The 26,790-nt window shown below is 37.3% G+C and overlaps 2 protein-coding genes, 1 long non-coding RNA gene and 1 pseudogene across 3 annotated transcripts; all 4 read left to right on the top strand.

The window, feature by feature from the left end:
• The first annotated feature begins 4,441 nt into the window (after window positions 1–4,441).
• LOC120290660 (protein trichome birefringence-like 16) lies at window positions 4,442–7,862 on the top strand. Its single transcript, XM_039307014.1, is given in 4 exon segments — window positions 4,442–4,616; window positions 5,891–6,017; window positions 6,019–6,084; window positions 6,478–7,862. Coding segments are annotated over 4 exon segments (1,197 nt in total). The 3' UTR covers window positions 7,307–7,862.
• Window positions 7,863–9,443: 1,581 nt separating this feature from the next.
• Window positions 9,444–10,215, top strand: LOC120290659 (telomerase reverse transcriptase-like). The gene is made up of 2 exons (XM_039307013.1): window positions 9,444–9,805; window positions 10,159–10,215. Exons 1-2 carry the CDS (start codon window positions 9,476–9,478, stop codon window positions 10,213–10,215), a joined length of 387 nt encoding a protein of 128 aa, XP_039162947.1. The 5' UTR covers window positions 9,444–9,475.
• An 8-nt stretch (window positions 10,216–10,223) lies between these two features.
• LOC120290158 lies at window positions 10,224–11,064 on the top strand. The gene is made up of 3 exons (XR_005548004.1): window positions 10,224–10,311; window positions 10,824–10,889; window positions 11,020–11,064. It is a non-coding gene; the product is annotated as an uncharacterized LOC120290158 (long non-coding RNA).
• A 6-nt stretch (window positions 11,065–11,070) lies between these two features.
• LOC120290157 lies at window positions 11,071–26,276 on the top strand (annotated as a pseudogene).
• The last annotated feature ends 514 nt before the right edge of the window (window positions 26,277–26,790 follow it).

Raw genomic sequence — 26,790 nt, 5'->3', positions numbered from 1 at the left:
TACAACATGCATGGACATGTAAATTGTGCTTAGGAGTAGCTAAACATGTCTTAATACATTCGAAGGTGCCGTGTCCCAAAGAATGACATTCGAATGCGTTCTAATTACACTCGTCTAAAGTGCACCAACAAAGGATGAAAAGAGCTAATCCACATACAATGCATTTATTATTTGTTAATTGAAATAAACTGTTGATGCAACATTAGGATCTTGCAAGCATCCAAATTGAAATGATTGGATCTCTTGCATTGCACGCTACGCGTGAGATCTCAATATTAGATAGCGAGGCTATAACTCAGCAGAGATTTTCTTCATGATTATTTTCCTGTTTAATCTCTGTATATTTTTTGTATGCTTTCTATAATTTATTACTATAACTGGAGCCCTAGCACTGCTCCTCTTCCCTGTATTTATTCCCATTCATTCTCTTATAAAGATATGTACAAAATATCTTTAAATATAATATACATGAGCAATTATGATTGCCTGTAGCCGAAATACTTGTTTTCTTAAGATATTAATTTCTTCTAGGTTTTTCAAGAAGAAGCTCTCCACAGTAAAATCGAACTGCGCATTGCACATGATGAACCATATCTTAGGCGATCTAGCATAGACCGATTGGAAAGTTACAAATTAGCATAAGTCAAAGTGCAAATGGAATGATGTTTAAACTGGGGTGCATGTGGGTCCAAGTTTACCTAGGTCAACTGACCCTAAGTTGTCCGGATGGGATGGATACCAATTTTAGGGGGAATTGGTTCGCTCCTAAATTATGATAATTCGGAATTAGCCTCAGTCGATTTGATTATTGGTTCCAATATAATTATGACAATTCGGAATTAGCCTTGGTTGATTTGATTGTCGGTTCCAATATGATATACGCAACTTTAAATCGAGAGTTAGACTAATTGAGATTCCAAGGTTGAACGTGGTCACTTGTAAGATCCAAAACTCAATCAATATTGCGACCAATTTAAGACATATGCGTGTAATCTTCTTACTAAAGGTGTCAAATTTAAATCTTTTTGGGACCCCATTTACTTCCTATAGTACTATCTTTCCGGCTTTGTTATTTTCGACTCAATTTAGTTGTGTTAGTCTCATAGTTAGCTTAAATTTTGAAATTAAATTTCTCCTTTTTCTATAAAAAGGATCGTGATTCTTTAAGTAGAATTGGGGATCCAACTTGAAGCACATGCTCCAAATCGTTTGGGAACCGACCATTTCGATAGGTTGGCTCAGTGGGTCTGGAATTTCTACTTTCAATTGATCCATTCAAACTGTGCCCTCACCAAAAAATAATTGAAATCTTAAGTCCGTCCAAATTTGACCTTTTCAAAAAAAAAAAAATTCCCCTTGAAGCTTATGCATCCAAATATGCCTCCACCCGAAAAAAAAAACATCGAAATCTTAATCATATTTCCCCTTTGAACCATTAAAAAAAAAGAAACAAAAAACGAAGAGGTATGAAAACTATTGTAACCACTGGGGGTTACCCAGCGCCACTCTTCCAACTCGGAAGGGGAAAGGTGAGCTCAAATCCCCACATTTTCGTGACGTTGGGAGGGGGCGATTTCATTTCAGTGGGTTTTTGACTCACGCCTGCGTGGAGCATACAGCGAAAGCTCCAGAGTGAGTGTTAGTGTATGATTAGAGTAGACCGACAAAAAATAAATCACGTCCGAAAGCGATGCATGACATGACGTCGCTAACTGAGATACTATAATTAAATTCGCTTAGGACCACACTCTTTGGACAACGTTTCCCCTTAAGCACTCCCAAGTCAACGTTTGACCCCGTGTTGACGGCAGAATTGACGAAACTGACCCTCGATTTTCCCCGAAATGCCGACTCCGCCCCCCGCTGTCGTGGATGCCAGATCTCCCGGTGGATTCATGGAGTTGATGAAAATAGCTTCGTTCGCACTCTCTCTCTCTTCTGCGCGCATGAAATTTTATGCTCTGGACCTCATTACCGCAAAGAAAAAGTTGCCCGGCAGATCCATCGGTGGCACGGCGCTTGAGCGAGAGCGAGAAGCGAGAAGAAACGCGGGTTTTGGTTGGTAAAGGTGCTTTTTTTATTTTCTTGGTTTCTGGGTTTTCAGCGTCTCCGGAAAAAGCTTTTGAATTGCATTGCGTGAGATCTATTCGGCGTTTTGGGTTGATCAGTTGATCCTTACATTCCATCGATCGAGGGCAATGTTTTCGTGTTTTTTCGGGTTCGAAAGAATCTCTTGGGGTGGCGTTGCATGGTGTGAGTGGGATTGTTATGATTGCATTTCTTTCGTCATGACTTGCTTGCGATGCTCTTCAGCGATTGTTTGTTTTGGGTTGGTGCTCTAAGGTTGTGGGTTGATGGTTTTGAGTTGGGATTTGTGGATCTTGCGGCAATTCTCAAACTTTTACAAACAGGGTAAGGTGTTTCTAAAATTGTTTTCGGCGTTTGATTGAGGCGTGTTTCTTTTCTAAGAGTTGGTAATGGGCAAATGTCAGGATGGGTTGTTTGGCTAGAATGAATATATGACAGAGCTGGCGTCAAAATGTGGATTATATGTAGTTATGGTGTTTTTGTCTGCATTGTGTTTCTCGATAAACGCTGCTGAATTTTGCTTTGGATTGGCCAAATATCAGCCAGTTCATTCAACCGCATGGTCATTTTGGTGAATTATCTGTTCTCATCTGGTTGATGAGACTCTGCATTGGGAACATGTGTGTATATGCCTACCTAGCAATGAATCTGTGCATATATGCCTGTACTGTGTTTATAGCACATGCAATTGCTACATGAATTCATGTTTTAACGCTCTTCTTTCCTTTGCTTATATCTACAGATTGTATTTCTGGAAGGAGAGAAATGACTAATTGTGAAACGTGCCGAGAACTTCTTGGCTTCTCTGGTTAGAATGCTGATGCCAAGGATGTCCAAAGGATTGAGATGTGTCTTTGTTAGTACATGAGCAGGAATGAAAGGCGGAAACTCGTTCAGATCAAGAGGAAGAAAGTTTTCTTCCGGTCTTCTTGCACTTCTTTTTGCAACAGTATTACTATGGATTTGGGAGAAGAATCCTTTCATAAACACCCTCCAGTCTGCTCAAGATCAATTTTTGTTGTCTTCATCAGGTCAGTTGTCGAATCTTTTCATTTGAAAGTAGTTACTGATTCTAATGTCAATACATCACGAATACATCAGACTAGAAAAGCGACACAACCTGGCTCATTTCCCGAATAGTGAGTTCCGTATAAAATCAGGATCTGATAAATTGCATGGAATTGATCCGCTGGGTTCGATATATCAATTTCAGGATTTGCTTTGGGCGTAGGGTTTTCCATTTATCGGTTCGCTTTCGATGCATAGCTCTAAAATTGAAAGTATGATGCAGATCTGATACACAGTTTTGTTCTGCTTTTTAACTATTATATTTTACAGTCATAACCTGACTAAGTATGGCTCTTCTTACTCGATATCATTTTATCAATGACAATCCAAGGTTATCACTGGATTCGAGCCGTGAGCTGCTTGATTTGATTTGAAGTATATTGGGATATCATTTTGGTGATAGCAGGCTTTGAACTTAATATATATATATTTTTTAATTATTCCTCTCTAGAGTTTCTGCTGAAGCTTAACAGACGAGTAGCAATCGAGTAGTTTCCTATCTCTGTTTGGGTGGGATTTGATTTGATCAATTATACAAGGTTGAATTACAGTCAAAACTTTTAGCCAGAAAAAAGAAAAGAAAATTGTCAGACCTGCAGCAGACGATCTCAGGCTTCTTAAAATCTTTCCAATCTTGTATAGCTTATCTGTGGTAATATTTAATAAAGCACGGCAAAAATTCTTCTGTCAGTTAGATTTCAATATAGGCATGCATCTTTGCCCCCTGGTTAGTAATTTGGGAGGCGTTGCAAGAGGAAAGATTATCGATCATAGCTGAAGTAAGATCCCTCCTCTTGCCAAATGATGAGAAGAGATGTGAATGGACATTTATTCGTGCAAATATCTTTTGAGAGGAAACTGAAACAATTTGAAGAGTTTGCTCTCAGAATAATAGATATCTATGAGTCTCCTCAAGTTTCAATTAGGTGGTTTCTGAGTTACTCCGTCAAAACTCCTCATTGCTGTTAAAATCTCCCAGTGTAGTAATATAGATGGGCGTTGCACTGCACTTACACTTTTCAACTTAATTTTAAATGAGACATTTCTGGTGATGTTCTACATAGGCATTAGCATGTGAATTTTCTCAATAGGCTGGATGTGACTCTGTTGTGAATCTTGATTTATTTGTCCTATCTTTCAGTCTTTTAAACGTTGGTAATTTGGGTTTGTTATCTTTTTATTTCTGCCAACTTGCTTACAATGCTTTTCTTTCTTGCTCCTCCCTTTCTCTTGGTGGTGGTGTTGGGACTGTTCAGAATTCATCTTTGATATGCCAAATGACTCAATGGTATCTGCCCACCATAAAGAGCATACTGATGAGAAAGATGCAAATGTTACACCAAAAATATCGAGAAAAGCTGAACAAGGTAGCGACAATTCGGTAATGGAGAAGTCTACTTCTGCACTCTCTCCTAAAGGAAAGGGTGCTCGACGTAGCAAGTCCTCTTCTAAAAGGAAAGGTAGTTTTCTTTCCTGATGATATAATTTTGGATCGAATTTGTGATGATTGTGATGTCTTAAAGAAAAAGTATGTGGGATCTATAGATTTTTTTGCCATAAACTTTTATCAACATGTCTCTTTTATGTTCATGGGTCATGCCTAAAGATCATCAAAAGAAACATTCACACAACTGCATTTTAGCTTTTAAATGAATTAGTATTTGCTTGTACCATATCTGGAAACTGTGAATTGAGAGCGACCATGTGTCAATATAATAGATCTCGGAGTCAGTACTTTTTGTAGTTTTTCAAATTCAACTGCATTTGACCACATTCAATCTTCCCCTCTTTCAAGAAACTTCTGTAACTTCCAGTTAAATAGATATAACGTGAGTAAGAAAAAAAGCCATCTTGATGGTGTATTTTGTTATTATTGACTTATCTAGATCTTCTGTAGAGTTGTCAACACCACACAAACTTTCTTTTTTGCAGTTGTTAGTACTGAAGTATTGTGCTTTATGTAATATGAAAGAGGAAAAATTGCCTAATTGTGCTTTGATATGCGCAATTGATTTTAACATGTCTACTCAGTTGAAATTTAGCACATATAAGATATGGCTTGTTGAATAATCAAAATGAGAGTCCTTGACAAACACTTCTTCGGATTTTGGCCTATGTTAATCTTTTTTTTCTCCAAGCCAATTTAATTATGATGAGCATGGGGAGATCTACATGAGAAACGTCGATCTATTTTAATTTCTGGAGGAATTCGGTTTGACTTTTTATTTCTGTCATTACTAATTGGCATAATCTCCAGTTCAATCTCCAAGCTTAGCATGTATGATATGTAGGTTTGAGAAAATTGTACTAGATTCCTGCGTTTTGTTATGTGATACGAACAAAGGAAGAATTGCCTAATTGTGCTTTGATATGCACCAAGTGATTTTAACATGTCTATTCGGCTGAAATTTAGCACATAGAAGACATAGCTTGTTGAATAATCAAAATGAGAGTCCTTGACGAACACTTCTTCAGATTTTGGCCTATGTTAATCTTTTTTTTCTCCAAGCCAATTTAATTATGATGAGCATTGGGAGATCTACATGAGAAACATCAAACTATTTTACTTTCTGCAGGAATTTGGTTGGACTTTTTATTTCTGTCATTACTAATTGGCATATTCTCCAGTTCAATCTCCAAGCTTAGCATGTATGATTTGTAGGTTTGAGAAAATTGTACTAGATTCCTGTGTTTTTTTTTTTTTCACTTAAAGTGCTTTTCTTCATGGATGCAGTCTGCAATTATGCTAAGGGGAGATGGGTTGCAGACAAGGGCAGACCATTGTATTCGGGGTTTGGATGCAAGCAGTGGTTGTCAGAGATGTGGGCCTGTAGGCTGACGCAAAGAACTGATTTTTCGTACGGGATATCGGTGGCAGCCGGAAAATTGTGAAATGCCTGAATTTGAGAGATCTTCATTCTTGAGAAGGTTTTCTTTTCTTGTATACCTTCCTCTTAGCTTACAATGTTACATATTAAATATTCTTCTTGTGCAAAATCACTTCCTCTTAGCACTATCGACATTCATGGAACAAAGATATGTTATGTCCTATACAGTTAAAAATATTTTGCCTACTGGAATTGAGATGTTCAATATTCGTGATTTCTGTTCTTAGATATCATCATATGATTTTCCTCCATGTAGAAGTCTCTTTCATTTGACTAAAAGGTGTCTGCTTCCTTCTTTCTGCTATCCCTTCCTTCTGCTTAAAAACAAAAAAGAAAAAGGAAAATAGTATCTCACAGTTTGGTAGGAAGTTTGGCATTGCTCAGGTTCTGCTTGTTTTTGCCAATGATGTCTAAGAAAAATCTTTATGTTCAGAATGCAGGACAAAACTATTGCATTTATAGGAGATTCACTTGGGAGGCAGCAGTTCCAATCTTTAATGTGTATGGTGACTGGTGGAGAAGAGAGCCCTGATGTTGAAGATGTCGGAGTCAATTATGGGCTTGTTATTCCTCCTGGAGCCATTCGTCCTGATGGTTGGGCGTTTCGGTTGCGAAGTACGAATACGACTATATTATACTACTGGTCTGCCAGCCTTTGCGATCTCGAGCTCTTAAACATCACTGATCCATCAGCGGGTGTTGCCATGCATTTGGACCGTCCTCCAGCGTTCATGAGAAAATTTCTGGATACCTTTGATGTTCTAGTTCTGAACACAGGACATCATTGGAACAGAGGCAAACTTAATGCAAACAAGTGGGTCATGTATGTCAATGGAAGGCCAAATGAAGACCGAAATCTGGCAGCAATTGGAAATGCCAAAAATTTAACGGTCCATAGTGTTGTGAGGTGGGTAGACTCGCAGCTTCCTTCGCATCCACGTCTCAAAGCTTTCTTCAGAACCATTTCACCTAGGCACTTCCTGAATGGAGAGTGGAATACTGGGGGTAGCTGCGATAACATGAGCCCCTTATCTAAAGGAAGCGTAGTTTCGCAAGATGAATCAAATGATTTGGTAGTACAGAGTGCTGTCCGGGGTACAAAGGTGAAAATTCTGGATATAACTGCTCTTTCTGAATTGAGAGATGAGGGACACATATCTCGCTTCAGTGCTAAAGCCAGTGATGGTGTCAAGGATTGCTTGCACTGGTGCCTACCCGGCATACCAGACACATGGAATGAAATTCTTTGTGCACAAGTATAGGTCCAAAGGACGAAAGTGAGAGTGCATAAATATTAGCTGTTAAAACATCAGCATTTTCTTAGGCACTATGGCTGTGCAGAATTTGACCTCCTGCAGATGCTTGGTCTCCAATAGTTATTTGGGAAGCAGAAGCTTGTCACTATTCATTTCATACAGGGTTTTGGACTAGGCCGATGGGTCTGTGAAAGTTGACTTGCAGATAGAAGAGTTTTATTTTAACAGATCTAGGGAAATGGATGTATTATGGATACTGTAACATATCCTTTTCATGGTATAGTTATTGATATTTCTTTTGTGCTGCAAATGCGGAACTGCACATCACATCCTTACTAAATTGACGTATGTACTCCTCTTTTGCGGGGTTTGTTTACTGTGGTATGTTAACAGAGGAGTAATTGTTTAGATGTGCAGCAGAACTCGGTGTCTGCAATTCTGCTAAGTACCAACTACTGTCTTCAGTAGCAAAGGAGAGCAACTTATCCAGCACAAGTTCCCTGGCCTGATAAAACAACGAAAAGAAAGAAAATCCAGCAGAGACCTTGTGGTGTTTGTGAGACACCTCCCTCTTCATCCATTAGATTGCTTTCTTTGTTCTTGTTGCTATGAATACATCAGATAAAATTGACTAATGATTAATCCATAAATTTCGCGGTTTGAATACATCAAATACACAAATGAAATTGTAGATCGAGAGGTCATGTGCTGGTAGACTACAAGATTATAATCTACCTTTTTGGGAGGACTTTCTATGTTGCAACCAATTCACTAGAGAGCAAGCTCCCATATTGCATAATAAGCGGAGCCTGCTTGTATCATGGGCTTGAGCTCAATGTCCTTGATGCCTTGTGCTCAACGGCGACTGGCGGTTGGGTGTGAGAGTGTATGGTGCGAAACACCAATGGACAATTCCCGTTTGAGCAGTAGCTAATTCTTACCTGTAATTTAATATTATCTCTAACACAAGGATAAATATGAAGTTCACTCTATAAAAAAAACCCCCAAGTCAATTATGTATTCTGGATCGGATATAGCTGCAATTAAGTGATTCATGGCTTGTTTTGTAATCATTAATTATGTTTTCAGGAATAATTTCTATTTAGAAATGATTTTATTTTGTTCTTTAGATGAGTTTTTGAACATTTGAAAATATTTGGTAATTATCCACAATTTCTAATCTTGAAATATAAATACATTTAGCAGGATCTCAAATTATTTTACAATTTAAAATTTCTTTTTATTTTTAAATACTTTTATTATATTTTTCATTTTTCCTTTTCTTCTTCTCCTTCATTCTTTGGTTGATCGCCGGCTCCCAATGAGCCCAAGTTTCTCGGTGATTGGGCGAGGCTCAGCCAATCCTTAGTTGGGCGAGCTCAACTTTGTCCAAATCTAGCGAGATCAAGCTCACCTAACTGTTGGCGAGGTTGAGCCAAGCCCAACTATTGACCCTTGCCTAACTGCTAAGAGGCTCAACCTCGTTGGGGGTTAATGGTGCTTTAACGAGGTTGTTGGCCAAAAGATGAGGAGATAAAGAAAAGGTAAAAAAAAGAATGAAAAGAAAAGAGAAAAAAAAGAAAATAGATTTGATTTTAGAGTTGTCTTAAGAATAAAGAAGCAACTTTTTTTATTTTTTATTTTAATTTTGTTCCATATCCATTCTTGAAAGCAAAAGTACAAAAAAGTTACCGAATGAATTTTTATTCATTTTTTTTCGGGATACAAAAGAGCATAATCAGAAATTATTTGATCGGTTATCAAACACACTCTCACTAAGTAATATAATTGAGCCTTCTTTGGGCTAGTGGTGGCTTGTAATAAAAAAAATTACCAAACGTGTTTCTATTCTTATTATATTTTAGACAATGTTTTTACCAAACTTTTTTTATTCGAAATTGTTAAACATGTAAACACTTTTTTTTTTATTTCCTTCCCTAACAATTTTTAAAACAAACGCAAACAAACGCGCCCTTTTAACATGAGATAATGATTTGCATGGAAAAACACCTTAATTAAAATTCAAAAACAAAAAGGGGCTTTAAAAAATTCGGATTTTTTTTTATAAAATTTTTGCTCGGATACAAAAAATCAGAAAGTATTAAAAAACTCCCCCCTTTTTTTTTTTTTCAGCAGAGCCGGAGAGCATCGCCGGACCGCCGCCGACTCCAAGAAATGCCGAGGAAGCGGCGAGTGCCGCACGTTCTGTGGCGGCTGTTCCGAGACCGCGCGCGGCCGCTCGTCGACGCCATCGTCGAGTTGCTCCCTCCGCCACCGCCGCCGCCGCCGACGCCGGCGGCGGCGGAGCATTGCCGGTGGTGCGGAGGGCGGCGTTGCCTCGGCTGCGCCCGCGGCGGAGGAGTGGCGGCGGTCGCGTCGTTCCTCCTCAGGGCCGACGATCCGGCCGAGTACCGCAGGCTCCTCACCCGGTGCTTCGTCGTCGTCGGCGGCGACGCGCCTCCACTCTCCGACTTGAGTCCTCTCGCCCGCTGGTCCCAGCGTCAGGTACGGCCGTGCACGTCACGACCCTCCACTGTAGATGCATTCTCAGGTCGATCTAGCGTTAGCTTCGTGCAAAAGGCGCGGACTTGCATGAACCCTTTGCGGCTTTTGTATGGTTTTTTTTTCTCTGTGTTTGGGACTTGAGAAGAACGGCTATGTATGTTTACGTAATTATACTCTTATTGGTGTTTTCAAGTTGTCCCATTTGAATATTATATCGAGGAATTTCAGTTAAGTAGATTCAAAAAAGTATGGACAGCAATGTCTTGCAGCGTCGATGGGTTAGTTTTTGAAGGTTTGATATTTAATGTTGTCATCGGTCAAAATGTACTTCTGTGCTGATTTTCACCTTTCAGGTTTCGATCGCCTCTTGTCGCAGTGGCTTTTTTGCTTTCTGGTATATGCATAACTAGTCCTTAATCGTCCTGTAGATAGTACTGAGGACCATCGAGGTGGTGTTCTCTGAGAATTCAGCATCTGGCAATGTAATATCCAATGGCTTTAGTAAGGTAATTAGCCGTTCTTCATTGTGAAGGCAATCATGTTTTTATTGCTCCTACTAGCAACCTTCAGCTTGGTTCAAGTTTCATGCTCCGTTATTTTCAGAGCTTGCTGTTTAATATTTGTGTTACTTGTGGCACTGCATTGTTTTCTAAAGTCGTATTGCCATATTGCGGGAAGTCATTTTTTTTCCCTGGCGGACTTAATATTCCATTTTTTTATTTATTTCATCTCTCTCTCTCTCTCTCTCTCTCTCTGTGCCACATAGTTTTGGAAATAATTAAGTCAAAATATGTCTTCTTAGGAGATAAACAAATCGTTGGTATGAATTTTTACCTGTCCTTCTCCCTGTGTGGCAAGCCGGGATCTGAGGATGGGAGCTTTTCTATTCATCAATTTTAAGTATTTCTTGTTTGATGGTTGTCGTTCGTTTCTTTTAAAATAAAGCTTAATAAGTTTAAGACTTTCTCCAGTCAAGCTAGATTGTTCTATACCAATTAATTTTAAGTTCTGTTGACAGGATGACCATTCTAGTGTTGTTGTTGAGCTTCTAACTTCTTCAGCCTGGTGCCTTCTCTTAGAAAGGGTATGTCATGGCAATATTCTGATCAGTGGATTTTCAACTTCTTCTGCCTTCCTGTTGTTGGTTCTGGTGTTTAACCATATCAGATAATTGTAGTTGGGACCTTGGATTAACTGAACATTCTTATCTGCAGGTTGGTGATAGTGTAATGATGTACTTGCTCAAGTGTGCGTCAATCTTTTGCCATACCCTTGTAAGAAACACTTTCAGGTGGCTGGACTTCCAATCACAAAACTGGACAATAGGCTGTTGAAGCATTCACTAGAATCCCACTCTCAACGTACTTCTTTGTTCCAATAGGATAACTTGTTGAGTTCAACGGGAGTTTTATAATTAATGCTTTAGCTAACTTCCTTCATGGCAGTGGTGGACCAAAAATTTGAGGTTGGGAGAAAGAGAAAAGGGGGGGGGAGGGGGCACAAGCCTCTAGGTCCACTAATGCTTCATCGAACATCCCTTTCTATTGTTTCGAAATGACCTAATGGGTTGAGGAAGACCCAATTAAGGGGTGAAAAATGCTAATCATGACATAAGATTAGGAAAATTGCTGTATAAGAAAGATGACAATGAAGGGAATGAGAGTTCTGTGCATTTTGTTTGAAGTCTTCAACATAAGAAGAGAGGTCATCAGGAATGGTTTCACAGTTTTCTGAGTTGTCCTATCTTCTGTCATAGTGTTTTGTCATTTATGTTCATGGCCAATTTGAGCACTTAGTACCAGGAACAATACCAAAAAACGTTTTTACATCAGTATTCTAAGGAATGTCCAGCTTCAATTTGATGAATTTTGGTTATAGAGTTTACTGGACAAATATATACAGAAGATTTGGTTTTTCCATTTTTTTTTTCATTAAAATGTGTAAGTTATCCATAGATAGTTCTCCACTCTGAAAGTTAAAACCAGATCTTTCACTATGCAAATTAGTATATTGAACAGTTTTATTGGTTTGGCATTTGTGCAAGATTCTGATGGTTTAATTTATATGTGAACTTGCCTCATTCTCAATCAAACTGTAGTTGGTGTTAGTTCTCTCCCTTTTCCCCTCCTTGTTTTTTATTTGCTGATCTCTTGGATCCTTCAACAATCATGTTTTTGATTGTTCTTTCAAAGGATCTTTAGTCTTCTATCACAAGAGTGTGATAGTTCATACTGAATTACCATTACATCTTGATCTGTTTTCAGGAGCTCGAAAGAAGAGAAAAAGAGCTGGTTATGTTAAATTATCCTCAGAGATGGAGAAATCCACTAATTTACTCCATCGTGGTGCATCCTTAATTTCTTCTAGCTATGCCTCAGACTATGGAAAGAAAAACAAGGAATTACAGATAATCGTCCCTGATCGTGTTGCTTCTAGCGATGAATCTTTCTGTGAGGTTCTGCAAGGAAGCTCTAATATGATTGTATCAAAGGTCAGAAAGCACAGAAGACCATTTAGCTGGCAGCGTCGGGGAAAGAAAAGGAGAATTGATTGCCATGGAAGTGGTGTGGTCTGTTCTGAAGTAGTATGTGCTGATCAAGATAATCTTGCTGGGAGTTATCGGGGAGAATCATCTTCTACTTTTAGTTATCCATACATAAAGGTGCTTATTAATTATGATGAAACGTCGATAAGTTAAGTCATGGATGTCTTTCCTACTCTATTTACTGTAATAAAATATATGTTGGGCATTGTGACTGACAAAAGTTTGCTAATGATAAGGTATTTTTCTATATGTATGAACCATTTAGATGGTAAAGGAGAGGAATATCCGCAAAGAATGTTGGGGATCAATTCTCATCCTTCAAAGAAAGTTAAATGCATACATGGGTTGTGTTGACAGCAGTTCTACTTGCTGTATGTAATCTGCAGCATAACGACATGGATAAGGATTATATTTCTTATCGATCTTTGATCATTAATGAGCTCCGGATTTTCCACGGAAATGGAATCATAATAGCTATCACTATGGGCTGGCTTAGGGGAATGTAAATTTTGTCATAGCATATCTTTTGATGCTTTTTGTCTTATGCTTTTTGGTGACTCACTGAGGCCCTTCAATTAATCATGATGTCATTTAGACATAATTCGTTGACTCTGTAGAGCCTGAGTAGTTTTTAATGGATTTGTCTTGTGCTCTTTCTTCACACTTACTGCCTTTGTCTGCTGTCTTCTATTTGATGGGGTTTGAGCTTTGAATCTTTGCAAATAGGCAATTTATATCCCGTTATGCTTTGCTTATATATTTTTAATCATATTCTCAGTGCTCATGCGTAAGCATGTTGAGTATATATTAGTGTGTATTACTCAGTTTTTTTTTTTTTTGTCTGCAGATGCCAGTGTTGTGCTCTTGCTGTCAGTTGTTGGTAGGAGTTGAAAAACTTGCCAAAGGCACTCAAATTCAAAGAAAAGATATGTTTTATGATCTGGAATCATCACTTTCGACAGGCTTTCCAAGAAAACGTATCCTTCTTGTACCTTTCTTCTCTGGAAATGTCTTTATGTTTGTCAAAGCTACTCCAGATGATGAATATAGTATCCACTGCTTTTTATATAATTGGATACAAATTGATTAAGTCTGTTCTTGTCACTGACTTTTAATTGTGTGCGAACAGCACTGATAACTATCAGTTTACCTCAATAATTGATCAAGGCTGTCATTTTCATTGCTTCTGTTTTTTCTGCACAAACTCTGAATATCATCTTGCAACGAATCACTTGGCATTTCATGAAGACCCTTTCTACGATTCCAGCATTTCTATACCTCATATTCCCACCAAAATTTAGCTGAAAATTGGAGACCAGTCTTCTTTAACATCTTAATAGAATGCTATTGTGCTCTTTGGGTACTAAGTAGAGCAGTTTAACAAAGATTTGGTCAATTGCCAATGACACTGGACATATAAGTAGAAGTTTCTGCCAAAATACAGAGTGATACCATGTTCCAGATACAGTTGTTTTCCAATAGAGAGCACAAAAATTTTATGTCAGAAGGGTAAAGTTAGTTTCAAGAGGACCAACACAAACTAGTGTATGAGGATCGTAAATTAACAGAGTTATTATATCTGGAAAATCCTCTTTGTAGCTTTGTTGCGCAAAGGTGATAAAGCAGTCCATTATATATGATCTATCTCCCTTCTCAGTATCATTATCATTCAAATTTGTGAGTAAAAGTGTTTTGGTTAGACAAGGTTGCTTCACAAAATTGTTGCCTCCAGTTGAACTGGAGAACACTGTGTGATACCACTAACAATGAATCTCTAGTCTTTCGATGAGCTGTTTTATTTTTTGTTTTTTGTTTTTGTTTTTTTGTTTTGTTTTGCTTTGTTTTATTTATTTATTTTTTTTTTTCTGGTTTGTTTTGCACTTAATTGTCTTAATTCTCATGCCTCCCAGTTGCCAATTGGTCGATATGTTATTGCTACAGCCCTTTCGATGCTCATTTAATTATGAATAGGTAGGAAAGAGAGCATTTCTGGGTAGTGTCTTGCCCTTTCCCCTGTGCCTGTCCTTCATACATTGCCTGGTATTTCCGTAATTTCCGTCTAAAATGAAGGTCCTGAGGATGCTTGTGAAAACTAGCTTGTAGTATATCATTCTCTTGCATTTCCTTGGCATATGCGAGCATGGGCTCTATATGTGAATATATTACTAATTTCAAAGTGCTTTCATTTTCTTCCTTATAGTTTATTTCAAGGACAATCTTGAATTCCAGTCACTCCAATATTATATCTGTCGTAGCTGATAGGAGATTGAATGCCTTTCCATTTTGTTTTTCTTTCTTCTTCCGTTCCATTACCCCATCCCACCTAGTAATCCATTTTCTGAAATGTAACTGAGAGTGTTTTGTCACTATATTGAGCCTGTTTTACAGAATGCTTGATCAGCTGCAAGTTGGTATTCGGATGATACATGTATGCAATACAAATACAAGTTGAAAACTTAAAATTTATTGATTCGTAGTAACGTGCAATGATCCATGTCTTTTTAGTGTAAAGGACTCATGCTATTCTTAATGCTCTGCAGATATTCTAAATACTTTGAAGCCTAGTGCAGCTGGTTCGCTTATTCTCCTCCAAAAATTATTTGGATTGTCTAATATAGATCTTGACACCAAGTCAAACACGTGCTCACATGACAGTTCTCTCTGTCCTGGTGGATCCACATGCCTGTAAGCAAACAACTAGGCCTTATTGCATTGGTTTAATCCATATGTTTGCAGTGCCAGTGAACAATAATTTTTTTTTTTTTTTTTGCATATCGCAGTAAGGTTGATGCATTGCTTATTTTGCTACGATTTCAACATGCATGTCACTGCAGGATATATAAGGCATGATTGGATTGCCTTCATCTAAGATTTATCACAACCTAGTCACCAAGATTTCTTCCATAACTTAAAAGATTACTTTTAGCATCGTATCAGTGCATACTCCCAGGCTCTCCGTGTCCTTCTCTCTCTCTCTCTCTAATTGTATAGAAAGTACAATTTATTGGAGGCACCTCGGTTTTCTTCATTTCTATCTTTGCCAAATTTGTCTTCTTCCATTGACACTTGTCTCCTCATCCTCTGTCAGTTTTATCTTTCTTTTAATGCTTTTTTACTTGTTTCCATTAGTCCAAGATTGACACCCACAAGTCTCAGGACCACCTTGTAGCCATCAGTTATTGCAAAGAAATTTTGATGTTTGCAAGTCTTGAATTTTCTATCCTGTTGTATGTGATTTTTTTTTTAATGTATGTGATTTCTTGACTACTTTTTTTATTAATGTGATAAGCGAAATAGAATCTAGGGTGAGATTGATATGGAAAAGCCTTCTATTGATGCAGTTATCAAAGGAAAAAAAAAACAATTAATCTTTAAAATTCATTGCATCATCTGCTATGTCAAATAGTAAGTCCACTACTCGAGCAATATCTTCTTAAAACTCAGAAAGATATAGATGCTTTTTGTTTAGAATTTGATTTGTGATTACATTGTTCAATTTGTAAGGAATCCATTGATCAATGCGATAAATTGGATGACCATATATGAAAAGCAAGGTCCTTTCTGATATCCCTTTTCTGATATCCTTTTTATTTTCTTTGTTATGCCTTAAATAATTAGTTGATCATTAAATCTGGCGTAGATGCATTTATAGTTAATGATAAAGACTGCTCTTTCTATTGGAGTACGTCTCAACCAGCTAGAATATTGGTATAAACTTGTGATAATTTGATGGATCAATCTCAACATGCGAGAATAGTCTTCAACAAAAGATCCTCTAATTGCAAAGAACCGTTTTTGATTTAAGACTCTAGTTGATGCTGCCAGGTGGTTCACATTTCAAGCATGTTTTCTTGGAGGAATTGATAACAGTCATAATTCATTGAATCGTGATAACTCTATTGAATTATAAAGATTCAACTTTTACCAATGGAAAGTTGTCAATTGTGTGCTTGATGATGATCCTGGTAAGGCTTAGTATATCCTAGCATTCAAAAGTAGATTTTATAAATTTTTGGCTAGAAGATGCAAAAGCTGCGAAGAGATTGGTGGTGAAAAGTATTGAATAATTATCGATGAAGATGGTGATGAGTCTGGGAGGGAACATATGACCATTGTTTTAGTATTTTCAGATAGAGAGTGTTGTGCACAAGACAAAGTTTTAGATTTTGTCCATGCTAAAGATTTTACTGACATGACTTTGAAGAATGAACTAATCCTGTTTTTTGGTCATAACCTTGATGTAAAGAGGACAAGAGGTCAAGGATATGATGAAGCAAGTTAAATGCAAGGTGAATGGAAATGCATACTATGTTGATTGTCTTGATCTTTGTCTTCGAATTGGCATTAGCTGTGTGGTGCTATTAATTTTTCTTAAAGTTGGGTGCTAAGAAATCTCTGTTGTTATAACTACTAAGATTGACAATAAACTTTGCTAAGAAAGCTAACTAATTTGGCTGCTCCAACTACTGCCAATTAAATATGATGAACAAGGGAACGAATACTGTATGCATGATGATACTCTTTAGAAGAAACTCTCCATTTAGTGTGCATGTTACTTGCTCCATCATTACCTTGACATCTTATTTATGTTATGAACTAAAAGAAACATACATTATTTCATTCTTCAGAGTCATAGCAGTAGTATCTAAAATATAAATAAGTCAAAAAAGATTCAATCTTGTTCACCACTTCCTCATCCACAAATTTTAAATCAATGGCCATTATGATGCTCCTAGATGCATTCTAATCTTTTCTATTTTTTATTAAATGTTTTTCATCATTAATCTCTCAATTAATTATTATTTATTTATTTTTTACAGTTTTTTGCCAATACATATAAGATATACTTTTGAATATGGTACTAGCTGTAATCATAAGATGCCAAAAGCTTCATCAATTCAATAAATTACTATGATTCAATAAATCATTACTCTCATCATTATCTCCAAAAGCATGTGCTTGAAAATTTTAAACAAAGGAAAAAGATCAACTATCAAGACTTGCAAATATAGAAATTTCTTTTAGTGTGAGCATTGGTGATCAATATGAGAAGGTCCTATTTTCTTACTTTTTATGGGAAAAAAATTGGACATAGTTCTAGGTGGAAAGCTTTGTCGACATCAAGGACAAATAAAGTAGAAAAAGTAAAACTCACTTTGGAAAGAGAATAAACAGAAGTTTTGGTGATGAGGAGGCTTCAATAGATGCCTGTTCCATTGCTATGCTGTCATTTCTCTCAGCAATTAGGGAGAACAATGCACGAGAACATGCTGATGGGAGTTAAAAATACCTTTTTTTTTTCTTCTTATGGTTATCATGGAGCGCATCCTGGTATCTTAGTTGAAGGCAGTCTCATATTTGAGAGTGGATTCGATTTGAAGGTGAACAGACGCTTTAATTTCCTAAGGAAACTACAGCCTGTCACTGTCAACTACCTCAAAGTAATATTATACTTCTCTCCATATGGAGAGGAGAAAGAAGAGGGAGGGGTGCACCATCCATATGGTCCTTAATATTGTTTCAATTTTTGGATGACCTTTGGACTTGTTTGGCACATAGAGTGGTAGAATTTAGAAACTGAATGTTGTCATGTGAACATGGATGAAGTGAAGTGGGTAGTTTGCTCAATGAACTGGAATTATATACTATGTCTGGGGCATTATGTTAGAGTTTCGACAGAGTTACAGAGTCCTACAAGTGGAAGGAATATAAGAAGATGATGCATTTATGATGGGACGTGTTTCAACAAGCTATATCTTTGGACTTTGGAGGGAAAATAGGAAATATTGCATTTATAATGATACATTAATCTGGTGTGAGTGTTATCACATTTTAATTTTCTTTTCTTCCTGAGGTTCCCTAGGTACCACTCCATGATTCACTTGTTTAAGACCCTAATTCGCAAGAAGAAATGTTGCCAGTATTCAAGATTACTGGATAAGCATTGTCCTCCTCCTACATCAGTTCGAGATGCTTTGGGGAATGCTCACTCCATATCAGAGGTTCGGTACTCCTAAATTTCCTGTTGTTTATGTGGATGGTCTTTTAGTCATTATTGGAGAACAGGCAACATTTTGTGCATTTTGCCTTAATCTCTGTCACAATAAGTATTTGGATACGATCTTTATGTCTTCTTCAAGTCATTCTATCTTAGGCTTTCTACTGGAGCTTCTGGCAATATATTTTTAGTTATCATTAGCTTTAGAATTATCTTTTCAGGTATGAAGAAAAAAAAAACTCTCACAGAGTATTACTAAACTGATCCAACTTGGGAATGGTAGTTTAGTTGGTCTGAAATCCTTGTATTATTAGCTGTGATGTTGAGAAAGATGGTGTGAAACTCAGAAATAGTTTTCTTTGCAATTACAAGGATGCATCGCTTTGACTTTTGCTAGTTATGTATCCTAATGTTCAAAGAGGTGAGCTTTCCAAAAGCATACTGTTGTAACCGACTTTGATAGTAATATATGGGGAAAAAATCAATATGATTCGAGATATTGGTGGGATAATGACTCTACTTTAAGTAGCTAGTAATCGAGAAAATTTGAATTTTCGCTAATGTAAATCAAATAAATATTAAAAAATGTGGACATCTGGAAATTAAATTTTTGTCACTCTTTTTCATCTATCCAATGAGAAATCAAAATTATGTGAATGTGTTTTGTTTATTTGGTTGAATTTGGTGTGATATGATCAATGTCTTGTGAATGGTATTGTGTTAATGAGTGCGTTGGGAATAGTATAATTTCCTCAATTGGTTGTTGGACGAGTGCCCTTGGGCCACTAGTCAACGAAATGATTTGTATATACATGACATTTGACATGTTACATAATTTCGTGACTGAAAAATAGATATGCTAGGTTAGAAATCAAAGTACTTCAGTGATATATTTACCAAAAAAAAAAAAAAAAAAAAAAAAGTACTTCAGTGAAGTGTAGTACAATATCTGTTTAACCCATAAATCACTTACTAGAAAGAACAAGCATTCTTCTGTATGTTTAGAATTGTGCAGGAAAAAAAGTTTTGTCAAAATCATGTACTTATGCCTATTATATGCAAAAACATAAGTATTTTGCTAATAGAGGTAGCGAAGGAGAAACCAAAAGTTTAAATATCTGGCGGAGGAACACTGCATGTCTCTAAAACCTATTGAAACCCTGTATTCAAGCGATGTCGGGATGCTTGAGCAACCCCTTTCATGTGCAAACTAGATTGAAAATGACACGTAAAAATTGATAGACAGGGAGCCTCGTATGTGAAGTAATGGGGCGAGACTTGGCTGTGGTACCATGTTAAAAAATCCAACAAAAAAACTTAAGCTTGTAAATGGAAGAGTACATGTATGTAAGCCCATTGAGAGCCTGCATTTGAGCTTTGTGGGATACCTTAATGAGGTAAGTGTTGGAAACTCCCATTTTGTACGGAATATGAATGTTTTTCCATACCCGTTTTCAAGAACATAGTTTAGTCGTTAATCTGAATTGACTGTTTGTTTTCGACGATCGCCTGTGAGCTTATTTGCTAAATTCCTTTTACATACTTCTCTATTGTAATAAATTGTATGTATCATAATCCATGATTTTGAAATTCCTTGTGGTCTCTAATAGAAACATGGTTTCTTTTAAATGTCTGTCATTTTCAGGGGTTTGAATTTGTTGATAAGCTACCCAGATATGACTTGAAGTGTCATGAAAATAAGTTCGAAAGAAATTTTACTGAGTTTGAGGAACTGAAGTCATATTGTTCAAAGAGTCAGGTCGTGGCATTCATATGGGCTGTTTGTAGGAGTATAGTTCCTGTAGAACTACTAGGTGCTCCTATTAATTGGAGAAAATTGAGGAGAAACATTTACAAATTCATTGAACTGCGGAGATTTGAGCAATTTTCTCTGAAGCAATGTATGCATAAGTTACAAGCAGTAAGTTTTATGTTTCTATTCAAGGATCTTTCTATTCGATCCAATGATCAGGTGCTTCAGTATGCTGTGGGGGAGAATATAGACATATATAGAAATGGAAGCAATGAACTGAATAAAATGATGTCAATCCTGAGACATACACTTCTCGAAAGATGGATTTACTGGTTCTTTTCATGTCTAGTTGTGCCACTGGTGCAGGCCAACTTTATGTCACTGAAAGTGAACATGGAAAGCAGGATGTGTTTTATTTTCGGAAGTCAATATGGGAGAGTTTGTCAAGCAGAGTTATGGGCCACTTGAAAGATAAGAGCTACACTTGCTTGAGTGATGGGTCTGTTAGAAGGATTTTGGGCAGAAGATCTTTTGGTTTCTCAAAGCTTAGATTTCGTCCAAAAGAAAATGGTTTGAGGATGCTTGCAAACCTTAAAGCTTCATCTTCTATTCCAGCAAGGAAGTCACATTACAATGATCAATGTTGCCGAACTCTGATTACAAGGCAGTTTCAGGAAAAAGCAGTTAAGTTTAAACATTTCAGATCTGCGAATAGTGTTCTCCGTGATATGCACGCTGTTTTGAAAAGTTTGAAGGTTGAAGAATCAGAAAAGTTAGGGTCATCAGTATTTGACTACAACGATGTTTACAGAAAGCTTTGCCCTTTTTTGGTTGGTATGAAGAATGGTGCAACAAAGTTACCTGATATGTTCATTGTAGTGTCTGATGTATCCAAAGCATTTGACTCTATCAACCAAGATAAGCTATTAAGCATATTGCAAGATGTAATAACAGAACCTGCTTATCTTTTGGAGGAGTCTTCTGAAATTGTCCTCAGAAAGAAAGCATTGTGGGTTCATCATAATCTAAATTTGGTTGGAGAACATATTCGCACTGGACCAAGAAAATTGGCTCCTGTTTCTTCTCCAGCTCATTACATGGTGTTCTTACAAACCAGGTATATCAGATGCAGGAAAGTCACACTGGCAGTTTATTTTAACCCCTTAAAAAAATTATGAGCTGATAAGTCGGATAAGTTACCGCTTTATCTAATGCCATATCGCCTGTTTAGGATTTGCACAAATTTTCCATGTCCTGCTCACTAGTTTGCTTTTCAGTGTTGGTCCATGTAATTGTTTTGCTGGTTTGTTGGTTGGTGTGCTATTTTCTTGTGCCAAGAAATTTATAATTTATATAGCTGTTGACAGTATGAAAGAAATGGATTTACTTTTTTGGCCATGCATAGATATGGAAGTTGAAATCCACTTTTTACAAGGTATTCTTAGTCAATGTACATAGGCCATGATTAATTTAGCACGAGCGGTAAGTTCCATTACTAACATGAACTTGCACTTGTACAGAGTTCATGTTTCCATGAAGTTGCATGAAACTTTCATTTGTCGGAGATGTCATTTTGTATCATCACTTAATAATTGGGAGTTCATGAGAGTAGCTTAGGTTCATTAGAGTATCTTGAATGTAGGTTTTTCTTCCTTTCTGTATCTCTTTCGTGCAGTTTGAATGTAGAAAGCACAATTTTATTCTGTGAGAAGGCTTGTAGTTGTTCATCCATATTCATTGATGATGCATCCAATTACACATACTCTGATTTCCAGTAGAAAAATGTCATTCATCTTTTCGGAGAAAGGCGTACTTAAGATACTGTGGGTTCTTTATCAGTATATAACTTTCTTGACTGTTTAAAGAGTGGTCCACCCCTATCAAAAATTGGACGGGCTGTGCAAAGAAAGATATTTACACTGGTGTTTTTATAACCAGACCAAGGGGCTGGTTTGATTGGGTGGACCAAGAAGTGGTAAGTTGGACCAGTTCAAACCATTAAGTGGCATTGGTCCAAAACCAAATTCAGTTGGTATTGACCTGATGAAATGGTCAAATCGGCGTGGATAAACTGAGTCATTCAACTTTGTCTTCCTTTAAAAAGGTATCATGATGCACTCCTGGTGTTAGAATCAGGGACCTTAGATTTAAAGCCATAGCCTTTGCCACTATGCACTGGGGACACTCACCTTTTAGTTGAACAAATATCTTTAGTGCCTACTGACACAACCTGGAGCAATGGGCAATAACTAATATCTGGTGTACTGGGTGTTAATCGAACTGGGGTCGTCCAGCTTCTGCGCATCTTTTAACCATTCAGCTGAGCTCTCTGTTCAGATGGTTAGTCTTGGACTGAATTCTACCTATTTGTCAAATTACTGTTTGGTTCCAACTTGACCCCAGACCCCTGTAAAAAGTTGTGGTTTGTCATAAAGTATGGGTCTTCTTCAAGCTGTCACCCTTGTGGATTTTGCATCTCTTCCTGTTGGCTTTTATTTTGTTTATTTTCTTCTTTTTTACAATAAACTTATCTCTGGAGCTGGTAGTTTTGGTATTATATTAACTTAGAGGTTGGTCATTTTCCCTTGAAGAGTTTGTGAGTTCTTTCAATTCTTAAACCACGAGGGAACATTTGATATATTGCATTATAGGCCAATTACTTGTCAGTGATGCTCTGCATTGTCATGGCTTGGAGTAGTTTCATGATGACACAGTATCTCTTTTTCAGGAATTATGTCGTTTGTGGTCATCTAATCAAGTGATAAACTATTTTCACTATTAAAGTATCCCATATCGCTTATCAAAGAGGTATTCATAAACCTTATATGTATGTTGTCTTCCTCCACCTATCGTTTTAAACATTTATATTAGACTTTCTAACATGATATTAGGGCCAGGTTCCGCCCCGATTTATTTTGCCCATGAGGTCTTCTATTATTGTCATTTCCACTCGCCGTTCTCAGTTTGGTTTGCATATCAGAAGGGAGCGTTAAAATATCTCACTTCACTTGTTTAAGGGGTTCCAATTGGCCTTATAATCATGTAGTCTCCCTCCACCTATTGGTTTAAGTCTTTGGATTGGACTTTCTAACATACCTGATAAGGACAAAGATAGTATGAGAGGAAGGAAGGAGCAGAGGGAATTTGGACCAGAGGAGAACACTGTTTGGAAAAATTAGACTGCACTTTATTTAACTGATTATCAAGTGCTGGTCCAGTCCAGTTCAATTTGCCATCCTAGACTTGATGAATAACTCACAAAACTGGATGAACTGGCTAAACCAATAAAACCATTACTGTGTGGAAGTGGAACCTTTTTCTATGTTATATTTTCTTTAGAAGATTTAAGAAAAGGAGGGCAACTGGGAGAAAAGCAATAAGAATGGATAAAAGACTACATGTTGATCATTTTATTTGGACATCATAATTGATATCCAAAATCAGTTTATGGTAGTGTAAACCCAGACAATAGGTTGAGTCCATTTCCTTTATGACCATTTTCTAAGTAATGATGCATGGAATTTTCCTCAGCCGGTACACTTGGCATTTGCCCTAGAGCATTAGGAAGTCAATTCAGCCTCATTTCTGATGCTTGATTTTTCTGAACCATGAATTTCCTGTAAACCAGGTGAACTGCACTTAATAAATTTCGGAGACTGGGAAAGGAAAGTATTTCGTAGGAGGATTGGAAGTACTCCAACTATCTGTTTTTTAATGTATTTTGTGAAACTGTTTCCTGTGTGTCCTGTAAATTGGTTCTTCTGAGGTCAGATCCTTGATTGAGCACATCTATTCCTCTTTTTGTCTGCTTGTCTTTCTGTTCCTGAAGGAAGTTACATGACTCACGTTCTTCCTTTTGATGCATCAGGAAAGCAGGTTTGTAAAACGAGAAGAGCTCTTTTTTAATCTAATCGAGCATGTGAAGCGCAATGTCCTACAATTTGACAAAAACTTCTATCTACAAGGTGTTGGTATCCCTCAAGGAAGTATTATATCCTCTCTTCTTTGCTCATTGTACTATGGGCATCTTGAACGAAGTGTCGTTTTTCCTTTCCTGGAAAAGGCTCCTGAATCTGCCACTGATGGTTTTTCTACAAGACAAAGTTGTCAGGGTATTTCTGGTTCTGAGGCAGTTACTATCTTGGAGATGGATAATTTACCCCATCCTAATTTTCTGCTTCTCAGATTTATTGATGACATTCTTTTTATATCGACCTCAAAAAGACAGGCCGCTAGTTTTTCTTGAGGCTCAAAAGAGGATTTCGGGATTATAATTGCATTATGAATGAGGAGAAGTTCTCTTTGAATTTTGATGTTGGTACCCACTCCGAGTCAGGGATTCAATCTCACAGGGTTTTCATTGATGGAAGTGGTAATTCATTTCTGCGATGGAGTGGCCTGCTTTTAAACTGTGCCAGTTTAGAGGTTCAGGCAGATTACACAAGGTTATATTCTCATTATTCCTTTGGCTTGTTATTATCCTGGGATTGTGCTTCTAGTGAAGAGGTTTTGGTGCATAGGTGTATCTTATAGCTGCATGGTTTTCTTATGCCTTTGGGATAATTATTATGTGTGAATAACTAAGGAGACTTAAAAGTTACTGATAGTGAAACTTCTAATTCTAGCAAACTTGTAAATCACGAAGGAAGCATCAGCTGGTCGTGGATTATCCATCGCAGCTGCGTCGTGTCCACATGTATGTCTAATGCTTCTTATTTTATTTATATTGTGCAAATGCAATATCTTGCTTACTTGCATGATATTTTGCATGAATGAGAGATTGTTCTGTTTTTTCATCACATAATAGCAGTGATCAATATCTTAGGTAAGTATGCAATTGGGCTATTTCCATTTTATTGCATCAGTATACGACAAGTATTTTACTGATACTAGGTGTTAAAATAAGTTGCTAACAAGAAAGGAAAAAGCACATCAGGAATTTTCATGGAGTACTAGCTTTTCATGATAACTCTAATTATCTAGTGGAGTAATTCCCTTTGCTGTTAGCAGGTATCAAAAACCCATCTGCGTTCTGCTCTTGCTGTCCGTTGGCAAGGAAAACCTGGTTCTTATTTGAAGACTAAGTTATGCGATTTTCTGAGGCCTAAATGCCATCCTATATTTTTCGATTCGAATATTAATTCAGCAGCTGTCGTCAGATTAAATATCTATCAGGTTTTTCTGCTCTGTGCCATGAAGTTCCATTGCTATGTCCGAGATTTATCATACATTTGCAAGATTAAGGCGAGTTCATATATGAAGATGATTGAGACGTCTTTCAGGTAGTGGCATCCATTTCTTCCCAATAAGCTAGTGGTTTTACTTCCGTCAATTGTCTCAGTATGTTCAAGGGTTTCACTGGAATCAGTATTTATTATCTTCATCCGAATCAAATTTACCAAAAAGTTCTTTCCTTACTTGGCATTTTCATTTCGAGTTGCTCACATGTAAATTCTCGAGAAAGCAAGATTTACACTTGCATAAAATCACCCAAGTTTTTTCCTCAAATGTTTGAATGGTATTTCTGTTTTGCTCTTTGATCAATTGAATTACCAGGCACATGTTCTGTCTGATAAAGAAGAGGATGCGCACGGTGCATCTCGGTCCTTCTCTTCGCTCGGTTCTTCAGCTGGAGGAGGGAGAAGTCGAGTGGCTTGGCTTTGTCGCCACATCCGGGTGCTGGAGAGAAAGCAGTCAAGGCATAAGGACTTGCTACTCTATCTGAAGTCCAAGTTTTCCAAACACCGGATTAATCGGAACGTATCGCCTCAACTGAAGTATGCAGTTGATGGATCACATTCATCCTCATTGTGGAAAATTGAGTATTAGGTTCTTCTAGGTGAAAATATCCCCTTAGTCCAATGGCGTGCAATCCAATTTCAAGTTGCTTTTCATTTGACTGTTCTTCCAATTGCCATTTTTTTCTCCATCTGTGATGATGAACCGTACCACACGCTTCCCTCTACTTTGGTGAACTAAAAGTGGATGGCTGTGAAATCCACTGAAGCAAAGATGGACGCAGAGGAGTGAGCCATTGTAATAATTTTCAAATTCCAGGTGGCAACGAGTGATGACTTCTGAGGATTACACCAACTTTGATTCCTAAGTGAACGAAACAAATACATGTATATTTTAATAAATCAAATACATGTCTTAACTGTTGCTTTGGAGATCATTTTGCTTGTTCACATTAATTATCCCTGTGTCCATCGGATCTGACGACTCCGATGGGAGGAACGACAGTGATGGCTGGCGATGGAGGGTAGCGCAGTTGAGGCGGGCAGGGGCGGCAGCTGAGGCGAGTGGTTATTGCCGGTTATTGACTCATGAGCGTAGCTGAGGAAATAAGTTACAATCTGGTACATAAGTAGACAATTATCATTAGATGAAAAAGTTTACCAATAAAATGTTTAATTTTGTAAAAGATCACTTTCAAATCTCCCCTTTACCTCTCTCCATATGATAAAATTCTGATTTCAACGCCAAATTTTGGTATTAAAATTTGTGAAATGCACAGTGAATGATGATGCTTTATTGTCCATGAAAAGTGAAATCGTGATTTGAAAGTAAATTAGCACTAAAATTAGGAATTCTTATAATCTCTTAACACTTTCTCTGTTTAAATTTAAATCCTCGTAATATTTTATAAGTCAAACGTCTTTCTTGTTTTTCTAAAAAATAGAAGAAAC

This window comes from Eucalyptus grandis, chromosome 2 (assembly GCF_016545825.1).
Source record: "Eucalyptus grandis isolate ANBG69807.140 chromosome 2, ASM1654582v1, whole genome shotgun sequence".
In the NCBI taxonomy this organism is placed as follows: Eukaryota; Viridiplantae; Streptophyta; class Magnoliopsida; order Myrtales; family Myrtaceae; genus Eucalyptus; species Eucalyptus grandis.
Note: the sequence above shows the minus strand (reverse complement) of the source record. Positions and strands in the feature narration are given on the sequence as shown.

Bases quoted from the DNA above. Each gene is read 5' to 3' on its own strand.
- LOC120290659 (XM_039307013.1), top strand. From the start codon at position 9,476: ATGCCGAGGAAGCGGCGAGTGCCGCACGTTCTGTGGCGGCTGTTCCGA. The intron at 9,806-10,158 runs GTACGGCCGTGC...TTCACCTTTCAG, and splicing joins CCCGCTGGTCCCAGCGTCAG to GTTTCGATCGCCTCTTGTCG.